The sequence below is a fragment of the Hylobates moloch genome, unplaced genomic scaffold (assembly GCF_009828535.3).
Source record: "Hylobates moloch isolate HMO894 unplaced genomic scaffold, HMol_V3 SCAFFOLD_7, whole genome shotgun sequence".
Lineage (NCBI taxonomy): Eukaryota > Metazoa > Chordata > Mammalia > Primates > Hylobatidae > Hylobates > Hylobates moloch.
Genome location: NW_026652282.1, coordinates 50,443,486 through 50,464,141, shown reverse-complemented (window position 1 = coordinate 50,464,141; position 20,656 = coordinate 50,443,486). Strand labels below are relative to the sequence as shown.

The window sequence follows — 20,656 nt, the reverse complement described above, 5'->3', positions numbered from 1 at the left end:
GGAGAGAGGTGACTCGCTCACCTAGATGGCTTCTAGGCCTTGGAGGAGCCCCCTTCGATCACTGGTTCCATGCCTGCACTTTTTGTTAGGTGTTCTGGTCCATGGGCTCCCTTAGGCAGGGACCACATTTGGTAGACAGGTCATATCCTTGCCAGGCTGGCCCTGTGTAACAAGGCACACCCCAATCCTCTGCCAGCCCATGAACCTGGGTATCTCCACTTCTCTCAGTGATCTGAGAATGAGGGCTCACCCTTGCTTGGCCACCACCAAGTCCTGCTCAGCTAAGAGCTCTGGAATGGGGTGAGGTCACTTAATCCCCTGTCTAGGTGCTTTCCGGGGGTTCATGAAGTTGTGGCCACACACAGAGTTCAGGCAGATGTAGGAATGCTGGGCTGGAAGCTCTATCAGACATGGATTTCCTGGCTATGAGTGGCGGATTTGGGTGCAGTTGCCTGACCTGCTGTTGGGTTATATTCTAGAGGCTGTTCCTGCCATCAGAGTTCAGACAGAAGTGGGACTGCTGGGCTGGAAGTTCTAGCTGCCTGGCTATGAGTGGTGTGGGGGGTGTGGAATCACCTATCCTGCAGTTTTTCTGTTTCCCTGGATAACAGGAGGCTGTGTCCACTGGCAGAGTTCAGAAAGAAGAGGAACTGCTGGGCTGGAAGCTCTAGCAGGCATGTCCTGCTGGCTACGAGTGGCAGAAGTGGGCATTGTTGTTTGTGTATATGGGTCTCATTTTCCTTTTTTACTTGTATGCATCATAATTTTTTGTTGAAAACTAGACGCTTTAGTTAATATATTTTATCAATTCTTGATTCTGATTTTTCTCTACCTCTGGGGTATGTTGCTATGAATTATGTTAGTATCACTGAAATTTTAGCTTTCACGGAAGTTTTTGCATCTAAGATCTTCCATATTCTGCTCCATGTAAAATCAGCCTCTCTTGGGCAGGGTTGAAGAGCTGCAAGTTCTTATGACCAGCCATGACCTTGTTTAGAACTTCCACAATAAGGTGCCACAGGTAATGGAAGCTGTTGGATGTAGCAGTATTCTCTACTTGCCCACAACAAATGCTGTGTAACATGGGTCTGGAAAGAGTGGGAGTTTTCAGTCTTTAAGTTCTGCCTTGCCCTACCCAGTGTGAAAGTTTTGTACCTCAAAGCTGCATCTGAGGAGCAAAGGGGAAAACAGATCCCAGCTTAAATATCATAGACTCAACTTTTCTTATTAGGAATCACTAATTTTTCTTGAATAAATGCTCCTGAATTTGCTTTATGCCATTTGATCATTTTTCACACTTGAAATGGTTGTTTCCAGTAATTTTTCCAGTTTTATTGTTGGTTTGTTTGAGAGAGAATATGCTGAGCTTCTTACTCTGTTATTCTGGGATGCTCATTCTTATTTATATTTTTAATTATGTATTTGTTAGTTTAACAAAAAATAATTATGCATTTTATGCAACAATGCAATGTCCCAGTCAATGGGGATTACATAGGTGAACAAGATAGATACAGACCACCACAGCCTTTCAGGAGCTAACAATATAGCAGACTATTTTGTTAAGTAGAATCTTTGCTTAGATTACATGAACATTTTATTTTGTGTTTCTAGCTTATCAATTGGAGAGGTGACCAAGCCCACTCTGTTGAAATATCACAAAGTCAAGTTTGTTCTCAGAGAAAAAGAATGCTGTGATCAATTGTTAATGACTGGCATGGGTACAAGAGGGACTCTTGAGAGTGGCATGTTATGATTTTGCCAAACCTGACATATAAATCTTGAGTTTCACGCTAATGCTGGATGCTGAAGAGGTCACAAAAGATCTGCTTAGCATTCCTGGCACCAATATCAGTGGGTTTCTCAGATGAGATCTTTAAAATGCTGTACGGCCAATGCTGTTCATCTCAGGATATAAATGGTCCAAGAGATCTTTGAGTACAGACAACTAAACTAAAGTGGGGAGAGGGGAGAAAGCCAGCGGAAGGTAACTTTTGTAAGCTGTTCCCTTCCATTTGTCCTGGTAATCACCTCTCCCAATTATTATGACATATATGTTATGTTGATAATCATGGTAGGACTAAAGTGGAAGAAAACTGTAAATAACTTCTCTGAGATACAATGATACGAAACATTGTTGATTGCATGTTATCAGGAAATAGCATAAGCTAATCAAATATTCAAAGAATCTGCAGGCTAGATTATTCTCTTTCATTACTGTGTTATTCCAGTGACATTATGCAAAGAAAGCAGGATGGGGCAGGGTGCCAAGACAAATAACATATTTTTTTTTGCAGTTTTTAGCATGGCTGTGAATGTTCTCCATGACATGCTTACCTTTTCAAACTCATGCTCCTCCTCTCACTCCTCTATTAAAAACTTACTCTCTCCAGTTAGTGTAGTGTTTATACCCTCTGTCCACAGTGTTCCTGATGTGTTTTTCTGTTCTCTTGCTCATGGGGTTCCTACTGCCTGGACTATTGTAATACTTACCCAACATCCTTCTTCTGACTAATTTCTAGTTCTTCTTCAGGACCCAGATCAGGGGTCACCTATTCCAGAAAACCTTCCTTTGTTTTCTTCTACTGAAATTCTCTGTTAACATTTGTTTGTCTCTTGTACTAAGCTAGGAGCTCCCTGAGGGCATGGAATGTATCTGATTCATCTAACACCAGTGCATACAGTGTAGTCCACAATACATGCTTAATAAATTTATTCTCATTGTAGAGTGTCAACGGAGCAAAGTAGGAGAAGGTACTTTAGTTCACTGAGCACCAAGTGAGGCAGAAGAACAAGGGAAGAGAGTTAATTAAGAGCAATAGGATTTGGAGTCAGACAGACCTGGGTTTGAATCCTTATCACTTCACTTCATAGCTGAGAGACCCTGTTCAGCCTCCTGTTTCCTCTTAGGTGTAATGAATAAGGTCACTTCCTCTGAAATCATAGGGCCTGGGTTAAAGTCCCACTTCCTATACTATCTTAGCTATGTGACTTTGGAAATGTCTCCTAAAGATTTTTGTGTCTAAATTCCTTCATCTGTAAAATGAAGACACTAATAATTTCTCCTTTTTATAGGGCTGCTGTAAGATAAAATGAGATGAAACATGTAAAACTCAGAACAATTCTAGGAATAGATAAAACAAGGAAAACACACATAACTAATACCATGAAGTAAAGCAGAGATATTGATATTACCTACATTAAAATCAATATAAACATATACATGTCTTCAATAAATGGTATTATTATCACTATAATTAATAATTTTAAAGCACTCTGCACATTATTACATTAAATCCTTCCAACCATCCTTCAAAGTCAATGTAGCATCCTCATCTTAGCTGTAAGAAAGCCAAGGCTCAAAAATTAAATATCTGATTTAGTGTACCCATCTTCTAAGTAGGAGAGACAAACACAAGAAGCTTATACAAGCTTGAGAAACTGAGAGGAGTATTTCTCAGTAGGAATAAAAAAGAAGCAGGAATAAAACATTAACCTATTTGGCATCCAACAATTCTACATTTTTGAGAAAAGGTCTCCCAAACCTCTTATATTTTCAGCTTTAGTAAAGACAATAAAAACAAAACATGACTGAGCATTATCAACCCATACATGTAGTGAAAATGACATTGCGTTTAAGGTCAGATAGAATACAACTGAATTTCAGTCCTGACCCTGACCCTTAAGTCACTTTATACATCATTCAGTTTCCTCAGGTTTTACACAAAGATAACTTCAGTTGCTGTGAGGGATTTCGGGGAAACATAAATGAGATAATGTATAGAATTTCTGGCTTCTAGTATCTCGTATATATTAGATACTTGGTAAATTGCAGCTATCATCTATCATGGGTCTTGTATCCATATTACCTAGAATATCATCTGGCTTACAAGGGACACTCTTTAAATGTGTTCAAGGCTAAACTAGAGGGAAAAGTTGCAAACCATAGGAAGCCTCAAGCTGAGGAAAATCCTCCCCAAAAGGTATAAAGAGTATATTTCTCCTTGGGTTCTAGCCTATTGACTAAAGAATTTTACCTGTGTTCAGAAACTGAGTAACTAGGTGATAGAAACTTAAACAGAGCAATTTAGGCAGCAAGTTTTTTCAAAGACTTAAGAAATTAAGGCCAGGCATGGTGGCTCATGTACGTAATCCCAGTACTCTGGGAGGCCAAGGTGGGCAGATCATCTGAGGTCAGGAGTTCAAGACCAGCCTGGGCAACATGGTGAAACTTGTCTCTACTAAAAATACAAAACTTAGCTGGGTGCAGTGGAACACTCCTGTAATCCCAGCTACTTTGGAGGCTGAGGCAGGAGAATCGCTTGAACCTGGGAGGTGGAGGTTGCAGTGAGCCGAGCTTGTGCCATTGCATTCCAGCCTGGGCAACAAGAGCAAAACTCCAAGAAGGAAGGAAGGAAGGAAGGACAGGAAGGAAGAAATTAAGAGTGAGTGACCAAAGCCAGAGAGAGAGTAAGGGTGAGGAAATTAAGGATAGGGACTGTTTAATATCCTCTCCCTCATCCTCCACAACCCTTATGTTAATTAATTTACACGCATTATTTCATTTAATCTTAACAGCAACACTGCAAGGCATAGATTACCCTGACTTCCTAGATAGGAAATAAGTTGAGAAAGATTCAATGTCTTCCTCCAGGATGCACAAGTAAAAAATTGCAGAGCAAAGGATTCCAAATTCCAACTTTAAGTGGACCACAGGTTTATTGGGTGAGAACGTGTATTTGATGAAGACTTCTCTATCTTCATCTCAAAGAATAGTGTGGTTTCCTGGGACAAGACCCTGGAGAAACCATAGAAACTGACCTAGTACATATCCAGGGGCCTTTAGACTTCACATAATCATGATCCATCCATGGCTTAAAACCCAGGTGACAAAAACTAGTTTGGTGAACAATAGAATGAATTGAATTCAAAGGGGATGATAGCTAAGTCAAGTAAACGATCCCTTGGAGAATTGTCTTCTGTACAAGAATCTTCTGGGAAGACACAGATCCTGACAAAAGCTTAATTTGGTTTAATTCAGAGCAGCCAGGGGAGACTTTGGATCCAGTGTGATCACACTGAGTGATAGAAGAGAAGTGGCTGAACCTCCCTGAGGCACAGTTCTGTAAAATGTGGATACTCATATGCACTTGTAGGGTTATTGTGGAGAAACCAGATATTGGCAAAGTATCTTTGACATATGACATTAGCAACTTTTTTCTGGAGTTTTCCATCACACAGCACTTTTATACCTGCATGTTTAAAACTTGTCCAACTGCAAAAGAAAATTATGCTTTCCTTGGAAACATACATCTCTATTTCTTTAAGATTGCAGAATGCAAGGAATACAATTAGGTACCTGTGTAAGCAAAGTTGAAAGGCCGTGTTAGAGGGACATGATGCTTAGGTGCCACTGTGGGATGTGAGGGATATAAGAACACACCATCATCACCTAGCATCTCCACCAGCTCTTTACGCAGGCTTTCTTCCAATGCCTTAAACTTGTGGTATTTCCCATTGTTATATCTGAGCTTTTCTTCCAACAAAGCCAGCCCTACAGAATGATAACATATATCAAGTTAAGGTAATAAACTTCATTTTAATTCCTAGTGTTCTTTATCTTTTCTTATTCTAGTAATATATTTTCATTATAGAACACTGAGAAAGTAAGTGATGAAAAAGGAAACTTTATAATCTTACCACCCATTGTCAATCATTTACTTTTAACTCCATCTAGTTTGTTTTAGTAATGCTATATATAACATTTCTAGCCTCTGCAACTGCATAGTATATCATAAGGATTTTTCACATAATTGAAAACCCATTATAGCTGAGCACGGTGGCTCATGCCTGTAACCCTAGCACTTCTCAAGGCCAAGGCTGGCAGATCACTTGAGCCCAGGGGTTCAAGACCAGCTTGGGCAATAAGATGAAACCCCATCTCTTAGCCAGGTGTGGTGGTGAGCCCCTGTAGTCCCAGCTACTTAGGAGTTAAGGCAGGAGGATTGCTTTAGCCCAGGAGGTCAATGCTGCAGTGAGTCATGATTGCACCACTGCACACCAGCCTGGACATCAAAGCAAGTCCTTCAGAAAAGGGGAAACAGAGAATAAACGTTTGGAAAATTTGCAGCCTGATGATGGATAGAAAAGAAAAACCCATTTTCTAAGGAAACATTCAAGCCGGCTGCAGAAATTTACATAAGTAAGGAGGAGACAAATGTTAATCTCCAAGACAATGGAGAAAATGTCTCCAGGGCGTTTCAGAATCCTTTGTGGCAGCCCCTTCCATCACAGGTTCAGAGGCCTAAGAGGAAAAAATGGTTTCATGGACCAAGCCCAGGGCCCTCTTGCTGTGTGCAGCCCAGGGACTTGGTGCCCTGCATTCCAGCCCCTCTAGCCATGGCTAGAATCATGGCTAAAAGGGGCCAAGATTGAGCTCAGGTAATTGCTTCAAAGGATGGAAACCCCAAGCCTTGGTGGCTTCCATGTGGTGTTGGGCATGTGGTGAACAAAAATCAAGAATTGATGTTTGGGAACCTCTGCCCAGATTTTAAAGGATGTATGGAAATGCCTGACTGCCCAGACAGAGGTGTGCTGCAGGGACAAGGCCCTCATAGAGAACCTCTGCTAAGGCAGTGTGGAAGGGAAATGTGGGGTTGAAGCCCCACACAGAGTCCCCACTGGAGCACTGCCTAGTGGAGCTGTGAGAAGAGGGCCACTGTCCTCCAGACCCCAGAATGGTAGATCCACTGATAACTTGCACAGTACACCCAGAAAAGCCACAGACACTCAATGCCAACACATGAAAGCAACTTGGAGGGAGGCTATACCCTGGAAAGCCATAGGGGTGGAGCTGCCCAAGACCATGGGAACCCACATTTTGCATCAGTGTGACCTGGATGTGAGACATGGAGTCAAAGGAGATTATTTTGGAGCTTTAAGATTTCACTGTCCTGCTGGATTTTGGACTTGCATGGAGCCTTTAGTCCAAAATTTATATTTAGATATTAATAAATATTACAGGACATCAAACTGGTCTAAGTAGAAGATGATTTACCTACCAATGGAAGGGATGGTGTACACTGACAGACCCAGGCACCATTTGATCAACTCCCACAGAGGATTGACATGTTTCCCATGGTCACCAAGCAAATCCACAAATTTCACAGGTTCCTGAGATTGAAGACAAGAAATAAAATACAAGAGTATTTTCTCAAAATAGTAAAGACAAAAACACCTATACAAGTTTTATAGTAGGATTATTCATAACGGCCAAATACCAGTCAATTGATGAATACATAAATAAAATTTATTGATAAAATATTACTCAGTCACACAAAGTAAGTGCTGATATATGACACAATATAGATAAAACTTGAAATATTGTGCTTAGTGAGAGAAGCCAGTAACAAGACACCACACACATATGAGCCTATTCGCATGAAATATCCAGAATAATCAAATCTATAGAGACAGAAAGTGGATTCCTGGTTACTTAAGGCTATGGAGGGGCGAGTGGATTGTACAGTGACTGATAATGAGTATGAGGTCTCTTTTAGGAATGATGAAAATATTCTAAAATTTTGATGATTGTTGCACACCTCTGAATGTACTAAAATCCATTACATTGTATACATTAAATAGGCACATTGCATGATATATGAATTATAACTCAATAAACCTGTTATAGGGAAGTGGAGGCAGAGCAGGATGGCTGAATAGAATGCTTCAGCAGTCAGCCTCCTTGCAAGAACACCAAATTAAACAACTATGCATGCAAGAAAGCACATTCATAAGAACCAATAAAGTGAGCAATCACAATAACTGGTTTTAACAAAATATCAATAAAAGAGGCATTGAAGAGAGTAGGAAAGATGGTCTTGCATTTCCTACACCAACCCTCCCCCATTGTCCATCAGCACCTCATTGAAAGACAATTTGTTTGCTTACAGGATGGTAAGTAAAGTGAATGGGCTACTTTGCGTTGGAACCCGGTCCTGCCCTGTCCCAGTGGTATGCAATATAGTGAAAAATTATGCTAGCACCAAAGCAGGGAACATTTAGAGCAGTTCTGAATGAAGGAAATTCTCAGCTCCAGTGGGAGGAACTCCAGTCCTGCCTGGCTCCACCACTAGTTGACTAACATGGCCCGAGGCCTGAAGTAAATTTGAGTGACCATCAGGCCTCAAGGACTACAGGCCTTGGAAAAACCCTGGAGCTGCACTGTTCTCTCAGAGGCAATTGATTTTGGATGCACCCAACCTAGTGCAACATCAGCTGTGGTGGCCAAAAGAGTGCATGCATCACCCTTCCTTTAACTCCAGGCAATGTAGCTGGTGAAGAGACTTCTGTGGCTTTGGGAAAGGAGTGAGAAGAGTACAGAGGATTTTGTCTTGCAACTTGGGTACCAGCTTAGCTATAGTAAAATGAAGCAACAAGGAGATTCCTGAAGGCCCAATAACAGGCCTTAGCTCCTGAATGGTCTTTCTAGACCCACTCTAGTAAGAAGGGAATTGACTGTCCTGAAGTGAAGAACCCAGTACCAGGAGGATTCCCAACCTTCAGACTCAAGAGCACTCGAGTCTCCTATAAACATTAGTCAGGGAGTAGTTGCCATGAACCTTGGATGAGACCCAGTACTGTGCTAGCTTAATGTTTAATCTAGCATATTGCCAGCTGTAGTGGCCACAGGAGTATTCATGTCACCCCTCTCCCAATTCTAGACAACTCAGCATAAAAACAGACTCCTTCATATTGGGGGAAAGAGAGAGAAGAGAGTGACTTACTTTACCTGGTGACCCAGAAAATTTTCCCTTGTATTACTCAACACCACCAAAGCAGTGCCTCTGGGAGTTGGCAAGAGTCACAGCATTCCTCAGCTTAAGACGCCACCTACTGCTGTTATGGATTCAGTGAAAACACACTTACAGGACAACACTCAATCCTCTTTGAATACATGGAAAGTCTTTTCAATAAGGATGGGCCAAACCAAGCACAGACTGTGAATATTGAAAACAACACCTAACTCTTCAATGTTAAGACATTAATAAATGTACATAAGCATCAGAAACATCCAGGAAAACATAACCTAACCAAATAAACTAAATAAGGCGCCAGTGACCAATTCAGGAGTGACAGAGATATGTGAATTGTTAGGCAGATAATTGAAAATAGGTGTCTCGAGGAAGCTTAATGAACTTAAAGACAATGCAGAGAAGAAACTCCAAATTCCGTCAGAGACATTTTTTAAAGATTAAAAATTAAAAAGAAGAAAAATTCAGTTGACAAACTGAAAATGCATGAGAATCCCTCAAATGCATTATTAAACAAATAGAATAAGTAATTAGTAAGCTGGAAGACAGGTTGTAGGCTCGAGGTTCCAAGATGGCTGAATAGGAACAGCTCCAGTCTGCAGCTCCAAGCATGAGCGACACAGAAGATGGGTGATTTCTGCACTTCCAACTGAGGAACCAGGTTCATCCCACTGGCTTGTCAGACAGTGGGTGCAGCCCACAGAGCAGGGTGGGGCATCGTCTCACCTGGGAAGCACAAGGGGTCAGAGAATTCCCTTTCCTAGCCAAGGGAAGCTGTGACATATGGTACCTGGAAAATCGGGAAACTCCCACCCTAATACTGTGCTTTTCCAATGGCCTTAAAAAACGGCACACCAGGAAATTATATCCCGTGCCTGCCTCAGAGGGTCCCAAGCCCACAGAGCCTCACTCACTGCTAGCACAGCAGTCTGAGATCAAACTGCAAGGTGGCAGTGAGGCTGGGGGAGGGGCATCCAACATTGCTGAGGCTTGACTAGGTAAACAAAATGGCTGGTAAGCTAAAACTGCGTAGAACCCACCACAGCTCAAGGAGGCTTGCCTGCCTCTGTAGACTCCACCTCTGGGGCAGGGCAGAGCTGAACAAAAGGCAGCAGAAACTTCTGCAGAATTAAACATCCTGTCTGACAGCTTTGAAGAGAGTAGTGGTTCTCCCAGCATGGAGTTTGAGATATGAGAACAGACAGACTGCCTCCTCAAGTGGGTCCCTGACCCCTGAGTAGCTTAACTGGGAGACAGCTCCCAGTAGGGGCTGACTGACATGTCATACAGCTGGGTGCCCCTCTGAGATACTTCCAGAGGAAGGATCAGGCAGTAACATCTGCCATTCTGCAATATTTGCTGTTCTGCAGCCTCCGCTGGTGATACCTAGGCAAACAGGGTGTGGAGTGGACCTCAGTAAACTCCAACAGACCTGCAACTGAGGGTCCTGAATGTTAGAAGGAAAACTCACAAACAGAAAGGACATCCACATCTAAATCCCATCTGTACATCACCATCATCAAAGACCAAAGGTAGATAAAACCACAAAGATGGGGAGAAACCAGAGCAGAAAAGCTGAAACTACTACAAATCAGAGCACCTCTTCTTCTCCAAAGGAATGCAGCCCCTCACCAGCAACAGAACAAACCTGGACGGAGAATGACTTTGATGAGTTGAGAGAAGAAGGCTTCAGACATTCAGTAATAACAAACTTCTCTGAGCTAAAGGAGGATGTTCGAACACGTTGCAAAGAAGTTAAAAACCTTGAAAAAAGATTAGACGAATGGCTAACTAGACTAACAGGTGTAGAGAAGTCCTTAAATGACCTGATGGAGCTGAAAACCATGGCACGATAACTACGTGATGAATGCACAACCTTCAGTAGACGATTTGATCAAGTGGAAGAAAGGGTATCAGTGATGGAAGATCAAAGGAATGAAATGAAGAAAGAACAGAAGTTTAGAGAAAAAAGAGTAAAAAGAAATGAACAAAGCCTCCAATAAATATGGGATTATGTGAAAAGACCAAATTTACATCTGATTGGTGTACCTGAAAGTGACGGGGAGAATGGAATCAACTTGGAAAACACTCTTCAGGATATTATCCAGGAGAACTTCACCAACCTAGTGAGCCAGGACAACATTCAAATTCAGGAAATACAGAGAATGCCAGAAAGATACTCCTTAAGATGAGCAACTCCAAGACACATAATTATCAGATTCACCAAAGTTGAAATAAAGGAAAAAAATGTTAATGGCAGCCAGAGAGAAATGTCGGGTTACCCACAAAGGGAAGCCCATCAGACTAACAGCTGATCTCTTGGCAGAAACTCTACAAGCCAGAAGAGAGTGGGGGCCAATATTCAACATTCTTAAGAAAAGAATTTTCAACCCAGAATTTCATATCCAGCCAAACTAAGATTCATAAGTGAAGGAGAAATAAAATCCTTTACAAACAAGCAAATGCTGAGAGATATTGTCACCACCAGGCCTGCCTTAGAAGAGCTCCTGAAGGAAGCACTAAACATGGAAAGGAATAACCAGTATCAGCCACTGCAAAAACATGACAAATTGTAAAAACCATAAATGCTAAGAAGAAACTGCATCAACTAACGAGCACAATAATCAGCTAACATCATAATGACAGAATCAAATTCACACATAACAATATTAACCTTAAATGTAAATGGGCTAAATGCTGCAATTAAAAGACACAGACTGACAAATTGGACAAAGACTCAAGATCCATCGGTGTGCTGTATGCAGGAAACCCATCTCAAATGCAGAGATACAGATAGGCTCAAAATAAAGGGATGGAGGAAGATCTATCAAGCAAATGGAAAACAAAAAAAAGCAAGGGTTGCAATCCTAGTCTCTGATAAAACAGACTTTAAACCAACAAAGATCAAACGAGACAAAGAAGGCCATTATGTAATGGTAAAGGGATCAATTCAACAAGAAGAGCTAACTATCCTAAATATATATGCACCCAACACAGGAGCACCCAGATTCATAAAGCAAGTCCTGAGTGACCTACAAAGAGACTTACACTCCCACACAATAATAATGGGAGAATATAACACCCCACTGTCAACATTAGACAGATCAACGAGACAGAAAGTTAACAAGGATATCCAGGAATTGAACTCAGCTGTGCACCAAGTGGACCTAATAGACATCTACAGAACTCTCCACCCTGAATTAACAGAATATACATTTTTTTCAAGACCACACCACACCTATTCCAAAATTGACCACATATTGGAATTTAAGCTCTCCTCAGCAAATGTAAAAGAACAGAAATTATAACATACTGTCTCTCAGACCACAGTGCAATCAAACTAGAACTCAGGATTAAGAAACTCATTCAAAACCACTCAGCTACATGGAAACTGAACAACCTGCTCCTGAATGACTACTGGGTACATAACGAAATGAAGGCAGAAATAAAGATATTCTTTGAAACCAACAAGAACAAAGACACAACATACCAGAATCTCTGAGACACATTCAAAGCAGTGTGTAGAGGGAAATTTATAGCACTAAATGCCCACAAGAGAAAGCAGGAAAGATCCAAAATTGACACCCTAACATCACAATTAAAAGAACTAGAGAAGCAAGAGCAAACACATTCAAAAGCTAGCAGAAGACAAGAAATAACTAAGATCAGAGCAGAACTGAAGGAAATAGAGACACAAAAAACCCTTCAAAAAATTCATGAATCCAGGAGCTGGTTTTTTGAAAAGATCAACAAAATTGATAGACTGCTAGCAAGAATAATAAAGAAGAAAAGAGAGAAGAATCAAATAGACGCAATAAAAAATGATAAAGGGGATATCACCACCGATCCCACAGAAATACAAACTACCATCAGAGAATACTACAAACACCTCTACGCAAACAAACTAGAAAATCTAGAAGAAATGGATAAATTCCTCAACACATACACCCTTGCAAGACTAAACTAGGAAGAAGTTGAATCTCTGAATAGACTAATAACAGGCTCTGAAATTGTGGCAATAATCAATAGCTTACCAACCAAAAAGAGTCCAGGACCAGATGGATCCACAGCCGAATTCTACCAGAGGTACAAGGAGGAACTGGTACCATTCCTTCTGAAACTATTCCAATCAATGGAACAATTTCAAAAGAACTGTTTATTCTTTGTATGTATGGAAAATCCATTTAGTTCTGATATTCCTTTGTTAAAAATTATTTATTACTGATTCAATGTTGCTATCCATTATAGGTCTGCTCAGGTTCTCTATTCCCTCCTGATTCAAATTTGGGAGGTTGCATGTTTCCAGAAATTAATGTTTCCTCTAGGTTTCCTTGTTTGTGGAAGTAGAGTTCTTAATAATAATTTTTAAGAATCTTTGTATTTCTGTGATGTCATTTATAATTTCTCCTTTTGCCTTTATGATTTTGTTGTAATCTCTCTTTTTTTCATGACTAATCTGGATATTGGATTATGATTGTTTACCTTAAGAACCAACACTTCCTGTTTCAGTGACCCTTTGTATTTTCACCTTTCCTTTTTTGTCTCTATTTTATTTAGTTCTACTAGAATTTTTATTTTTACTCATTTTCTTCTGCCACTTTTTGGTTTAGTTTGTTCTTGTGTTTCTAGTTCTTGGCAGTCCATCCTTAGGTTGTTAATTTGTAATGTTCCTACTTTTTTAGTATAGGCATTTAATACTATGAACATCTCTCTTGGAACTCCTTTTTCTATATCCCACAGAATTTGATGTGTTGTGTTTTTCTTTTCATTTCTTTCAAAAATTATTATAATTTCCACCTTAATTTCTTCATTGACACAATAATCATTAAGGAACGTGTTTGATTTCCATGTATTTGTATAGTTTCCAAAGTTCCCAAAGGTAGTGATATTCAGTTTTATTCAAGCGTGGTCTGAGAAGATTCTTGATATGTTTTTAATGTTAAAAAATTCACTGAGATTTGTTTTGTGGCCTAAAATACAAGGTCTATACAAGGTCACACATGGTCTATCTTGGAGAATGTTCCATGTGCTTATGTGAAAAAAATGTACATTTCACAGTCGTTGAGTAGATTTTTCTGTCAAAGCGTGTTAGGTCTATTGCACCTAAAGTCCAAATAAGTTCAATATTTCTTTGTTGATTTCCCGTCTTAATGATGTCTAATGCTGTGAGTGGGCAGTTGAAGTCCCACACTATTATTGTATTATTTTCCACCTCTCTCATTAGATGTAGTAATATTTGTTTTATGAATCTGGGTGCTCCAGTATTGAGTGTATATATACTGAGTAATGTTATATCCTCCTGTTGCATTGATCCTTTTATCATTATACAATGACCTTATTTGTCTTTTTTAACTTTTTAATTTAATATCTGCTATATGTAGTATAGGTATAGCTATTCCTACTCTCTTTTGGTTTCTATTTCCATAAAGTATCTTTTTTCAACCCTTTTCTCTCAGTCTATGTATGTATTTACAGAGAAGGTGAATTTCTTGGAAGCAGCATTTAGATGGATCATGTTTCTTATATTTTCTGCCAATCTATCTCTCTTAGTAGAGTATTTAATCCATTTGAGTTCAAGGTTAACATCTATATATGAGGTTTATTTTCTGTCAGGTCACTAAATCTTTTCTAGTTGTTTTATACATTGTTTCTTTTTCTCTGTTTGTCTTTATGGTTTGGTGCAATTTTGTTGTGTTAACCACTTGACATTTCTTCCTCCTTTATGTGATTGTTTTATAAGACCACTGAGTTTTATATGTTAATGAGATATCATAATCATGAACATATATCTTTTATTTCCATGTCAAGGACATTTTTGAGCATTTGTTTTAGGTCTGGTCTAGTGGTGATAAATTCCCTCAGCAATTGCTTGTCTGGAAAAGACTTTATTTCTCCTTCATTTATGAAGCTTAATCATGCTGGATATAAAAATTTTTTATTGCATTTTTTCTTTCAGCAATTTGTAAATCTCATTCCATTTTCTTCTGACCTGCGAAGTTTCTGCTAAGAAGCTCATTCTTAGTCTGATGGGGTTTCTTTCACAGGTGACTAGATGCATTTATCTCGCTTATCATAAAAGTATTTCTTTTATGTTGACTTTAGATATTCTGATTTAATGTGACTTTTTGCAATGTATTTGCCTTGGATTGCGGGGACTACTCTATCTGGATGTCTAAATCTCTTGCTACACTTGAGATGCTTCCATAAATAATTTTCTTAAATAGGATTTCTAAACTTTTTTTTCAATCTTTCTTTCTACCTCAGTAATACCAACAAATTGTAAGTATTGTTATTTTTGCACACTCATCTTGAGGGCTTTGTTCATTTGTCTTTATTTTTGTTTGACTGGATTACTTCAAAAGATGCATTTTCATATTTTGAGAGTCTTCCTTCTGTTTCGTCTTTGGAATGTTTTTGTAACCCCTTCAATGAATTTATAAGTTCCAAAATTTCTATTATTATGTTTTTTTAGAAAATCTACCTTCTTAGTAAATTTCATATTAACAGCCTAAATTGATATTCTAATTTATTTGTATTGCTTTACAAATTTCCATTTAAGAGCCGGGTGTGGTAGCTCATGCCTGTAATCCCAGCACTTTAGGGGTCCAGCATGATTGGATCACCTGAGGTCAGGAGTTTGAGACTAGCCTGGCCAAAAATGGTGAAACCCCATCTCTACTAAAAATTCGAAAATTAGTCAAGTGTTTTGGCATGTGCTTGTAGCCCCAGCTACTCAGGAGGCTGAGGCAGGAGAATCACTTAAACAAGGGAAGCAGAGATTGAAGTAAGCCAAGATTGCACCACTGCAATCTAGTCTAGGCAACAGAGCAAGACTCTGTCTAAAAAAAAAATCTATTTAATTTCATTAAGCCTTTTTAAAGTCAATATTTTGATTTCCTTATCTGGCATTTTGAAGATTTCTTTTGCACAGTCTATTGCTGAAGAATTATTGTTTTAATTTGAGAGTGTTATAGTACATTTCTTTTTCAGGCTTTCTGCATCTATACATTGATTTCTGAGCAACCAGGGGAATAGGGGATTCTTCTTATTTTTGAATTTACTTTCATTGAGTGTGGAATTTTGTTCTTGAAGATATGACTATAATAATAACTACAATCATTTTTTAAGCGATAGTATAAAAAGAAATAAATGTTATAGTGCAAATGCACAAGAAACTGCAAGAGAAGTGGGGATGATTATTGAGTATAAAAAGAGAAGGAATAAGGTCTAGTATTTGATAGCACAATTGGGTGACTATAGTTTAAATTACTTTGTTGTATATTATAAAACAAATAAGAGAGTGGAATTGGAATGTTACACCACAAAGAAATAATAAGTGTTTAAACTGTCGGATACTCCAGTTACACTGATTTCATAATTACACATTGTATGCATGTGTCATAACATCTCATATACCCCATAAATACATACAACTACTATGTAGTCACAAAATTTAAAAATTTTAAATTAGGTTTGTAATTAAGAAAGAGCTACATTAACATAAAAAGTATGGTTTAGAAAATGGCCACATCCCTTTTCTACCTATTTTAAGTGATTATTAATGAGCAACATAGTAAAGTGGTTATGACCACCAGTTCTAAATCTGGCATCATAATTCCAGCTCTAAATCTGGTATCATAATTCAAAGTAAGAGGAGAACAGATTTTTCCCCCTCTTTTTCTTTTCCAGATTTGTAATTACAGGACGAGTTTTGACAGTCAGCATGTATCTTAACAGTTTATCCAAATTGTAAGACAGTGTTTCTGGAAGTGAACTCAAAATAAACTTTTTGTTTTTGATTTCAGCTTTAGTTTTGATCTAAAGTTCTGTTTATAAACTTTCATCTCAGAGCCAAACATCCTAACCTTGTGAATTTTTATAAACGTTTTGTTCTAAGAGATTTCCAAAGTGTTTCAGCAAAGAAAACTGGCTATTAGAAAAAAATTTAAAAGTGACTTTTTTTTAAGGTAGAGAGGGTTGTGTGAGTTCTGCCTTATGGAAGGGCTATTGTATGTGAGATACCTTATAAAAATATTGTTAATCCACAAAATAAAGCTGTAACATGGGTATCAATAGCTTAATTTTACGTATGAGTAAACTGCAGAATAGCTAAGTAACTTGCACAAGATAACAAAACTAGGAGGTAGCCTGCACTTCGAATTTGGATGTGTCATGCTCTAACACAAATATTCCCATTGGCAGAAAACATTCCTATATTCACAAAAGTTAAATTCTCCAGAATGTTGAATTTATCTTATATTTCTCAAAGTGTTCATATTAAAAGTCTTCAGCAAGCCTGAAAAAACCTGGCATAAGGGAAGCTTCTTTCACGAGTACCTGTATCAGCTTCTAATCATAGCAGATATGAAAAGGAAGGGAAAAATAAACAGGAGATGGGCAGATAGCTCTGTACATGTATTTTTAAAACATCTCAGGGGGAAGGTAAAAGTGGAACTTGACAACTGAAGTTACCTAATCACTTAATGCTTTATTGAAACCTACATGTTCTGAGTACCTAGCATACAACATACTAAGATTAGCTTCATTCCCCTATGTCCTTGCTCATGCCGTGGTTTCCCCTCTGCCTGGCATAATATTTATCTCTTCTCTACCTGGTTAAGGTTTCCAAATCATTCAAGATTTGGGAGACTGCAACCCCTCCATCAAGAAGCCTTCACTGATTTCCATATAGGAATGGGCACACCCTCTGTGATCACACAACCATATATGCATATGCTAGCAAGGCATTCACCAAACTGTGCTTTCTTTAAATATTTTACTATTTTACTTATTTTTTTCATGAATTTATTTTCTCGACACCTCTAACATATGGCCCACAATAGAAGCTCAATAAATATTTACACAAAGAAAACAGTAAAGAAAGAGGTAAACATACCTTCCCATCATGTCCCTTTGCTGACATCATTGTGATCCACAACTGAAGAGAGTACTTCATTTTCTTCAGTTTAACATGTTGAACTGAGGCTCCTAGAATAGTTTCAAGGTGAACCACAACCTTATAAAAGAAAGATATAAAAACAGACAAACATGATGAGAAGAGGAGATACTACCGAAGAGTGACATCAGCAAGGTGGCAGACCAGAAAGCTCCAGGCCCTCATTGCCCCATGGAAACACCAAAAACAAAAACAAAAACAAAACAAAACACCCCAAAATATATAGAGCAAAGTAGTTTTGTGAGAACTCTAGAAATAAGCTAAGAAGCTGAAGCACCCAAGGAAATGCCTAAAAAAAAAAAAAAAAAAACTACATTCAAAATGCTAGAAAATTTCTGCTTGCCCTTGTCCCACTCCCTCTCTGACACAGCACTGAGTGTCTGAAAGAATCCATCAAATTATTGGTTCCTCCATTGGAATGAAAGAATATGAATGGAACTTGCTTGTAAAGTTCTAGCTTCTCTGGGGACAGTCTGAGGGACTGGTTTGTCTTTTCTGACTTGGAATACTGACTGGAATGATAGCATAGTTTAGATTGTAGGCTGGAAAATGCTTAAAGCAGTGGTGGAAGCTATTGCACAAATGGGTTGCTGGGTTACTGCAGATATCTGGGTACCTGTGAGCAAGAGATTACATGCAGGGAAATAAAATACAACTTAAGCTGTGAGAAGAAGCAGAAGTAAGACACTGCTGATCATTGTTAGGACCAACCATACCACTCTTCTTTGCTTCTAGAGCTATAACTAGACTCAAGTCTCATCAGGTCATGTTTATTTTTCTAATTTATATAGACATAAATCCAGGGAATACGTATGGCGATGGATATTAATAGTACAGATAATTGTGGAAGAAACACAAACTGAAACAGGCCAAATGTATTGATATGGGCCCACGAAGGAGAGAGTCTCAATTTAGTGTTGCAGCTCAGTGTGTCAGAAAAAACTCTAAAAAAATTTTAGAAAAACATAGACCAAAAGGTGTCCTACACTAAATGAGGTTGAAATTCTAGTCCTGCCTTGACATACTGTAGAGGAAAGAATCCAAATTCTTAGGGATATTTATCATTTAAGACCTTCTCCCCCACCTTGGGAGAGTACTGGGAACAATTCTTAGCCACAATTATGAGAAATAAATTTTTGTGGGAACCCTATCATCTTCGAAGATCACTTTTCTCTGTAGGTCAGAAATTACTAGAAGGATTGATACCATTAAACTAAAAAAAAATAAATTTAATAGAAATAATTGGATTCCCAAGTGGCAGGGGAAAAGTGGCAGCACTTAACTGACAAAAACTAGGTAAGCAGAAGAGTCAAAGCAGCAATCAGAATAATCTGACTGATACAGACCTATGACGTTGGTTAGTTAATCACGTTTCTAGTAGTGAGACAGATAATAAGTCCATTATATTCTTACTAAATCTGTATAAGCAGAGGAGTCCTAGGTCAATTGAACAAAATTCTAGCTTGTAACATAAAACAGAGTCATGGTCCTTCAATCAATTCCCAGGCTTGAGCCAGTTTACAGACTCACAACCCTTGAATGAAGGGAAGAATAGGTCCCCTGGAAGAAGCATCCCACCACACGCCCAACAACATATCATGTCAATCTTTCTCACAGCCTTCCCCAAAATAAATTATGGCATGGAAGAATTAGGGAAAAATAATCAGAAGTGTTGAAGAATATTGGACTCAGGTCCTGAACCGATACTAATGCCAGGAGACCTAAAATGACACTATAGTCTACAGTCAGAATAGTGGCTTATGGAGGTCAGGTGAACAATAGAGGTGTTTTTGTTTTAATATTTATAATTTAGGAGAAAGTTATTTTGTTACGTGGATATATTACATAATGATGAAGTCTGGGGTTTCAGTGTAGCCATCAACCTAATAATGTACATTGTATCTGCTAAGTAATTGTTCATCCTTCACCCCCTCTGATCCCTCCCATCCTTTTGAGTCTCCAATGTCTATTATTTTACTCCTTATGTCCAGTTCTATACATTATTTAGCTCTCACTTATAAGTGAAAATATGTGGTATTTGCCTTTGTATTTCCAAACCATTCACTTAAGACAATGGCCTCTAGTTCCATCGATGTTGCTGGAAAAAAAAAAATGACTTTATTCTCTTTTTTAGTGGCTGAATATGATCCATCGTATATATATACCACATTTTCTTTATCCGATAATCCATTGATTGACAGTTTAGTTGATTCTATATATTTTCTATTGTGAATAATGCTGCTATAAACACATGAGTGTAGGTATCCTTTTGTATAAAATTTATTTCCCTTTGGGTAGATAACCAGTAGTGGAATTGTTGCATAGAATGGTAGTTCTATTTTTAATTCTTTGAGAACCCTACATATTGTATTAATTACACGTTATACTCATTAATATTCCTACTAAAGCTTATGAGTGCTCCCTTTTTTCTCCATACTCGCCGATATCTGTTATTTTTTGACTTTTGTATAATAGCTACTGTGGTGTAATACAATAGCTAATCAAACTTTTAATTTGCATTTCATTGATTAATAATGTTAAGCAGTTTTGTATGTGTTTGTTGGCCACTTGTATGTCTTCTTTTGAAAAAGTCTGTTTATGCCATTTGCCTACATTGTAGCAGAATTTTTTTTTTTTTTTTTTTTTTTGAGATGGAATCTCACTCTGTGGCCCAGGCTGGAGTGCAGTGGTGTCATCTCAGCTCACTGCAATCTCCACCTCCCGGGTTCACACCATTCTCCTGCCTCAGCCTCCCGAGTAGCTGGGACTACAGGTGCCTGGCACCACGCCCAGCTAATTTTTTTTTTTTTTTGTATTTTTAGTAGAGACGGGGTTTCACAGTGTTGGTCAGGATGGTCTCGATCTCCTGACCTCGTGATCCGCCCACCTC

General features: G+C 38.6%; 1 protein-coding gene across 1 annotated transcript in view; it reads right to left on the bottom strand.

Annotated features, from left to right (window-relative positions):
- Positions 1 to 20,656, bottom strand: part of FAAH2 (fatty acid amide hydrolase 2) — a 215,236-nt gene that overhangs the window by 39,395 nt on the left and 155,185 nt on the right. Inside the window, exons 6-8 of the mRNA XM_058441321.1 lie at positions 17,707 to 17,826; positions 7,059 to 7,170; positions 5,357 to 5,551 (exon numbers count right to left, since the gene is read on the bottom strand). Of these exons, the coding sequence (XP_058297304.1) occupies positions 5,357 to 5,551; positions 7,059 to 7,170; positions 17,707 to 17,826 (427 nt within the window). The remainder of the gene's footprint in view (positions 1 to 5,356; positions 5,552 to 7,058; positions 7,171 to 17,706; positions 17,827 to 20,656) is intronic.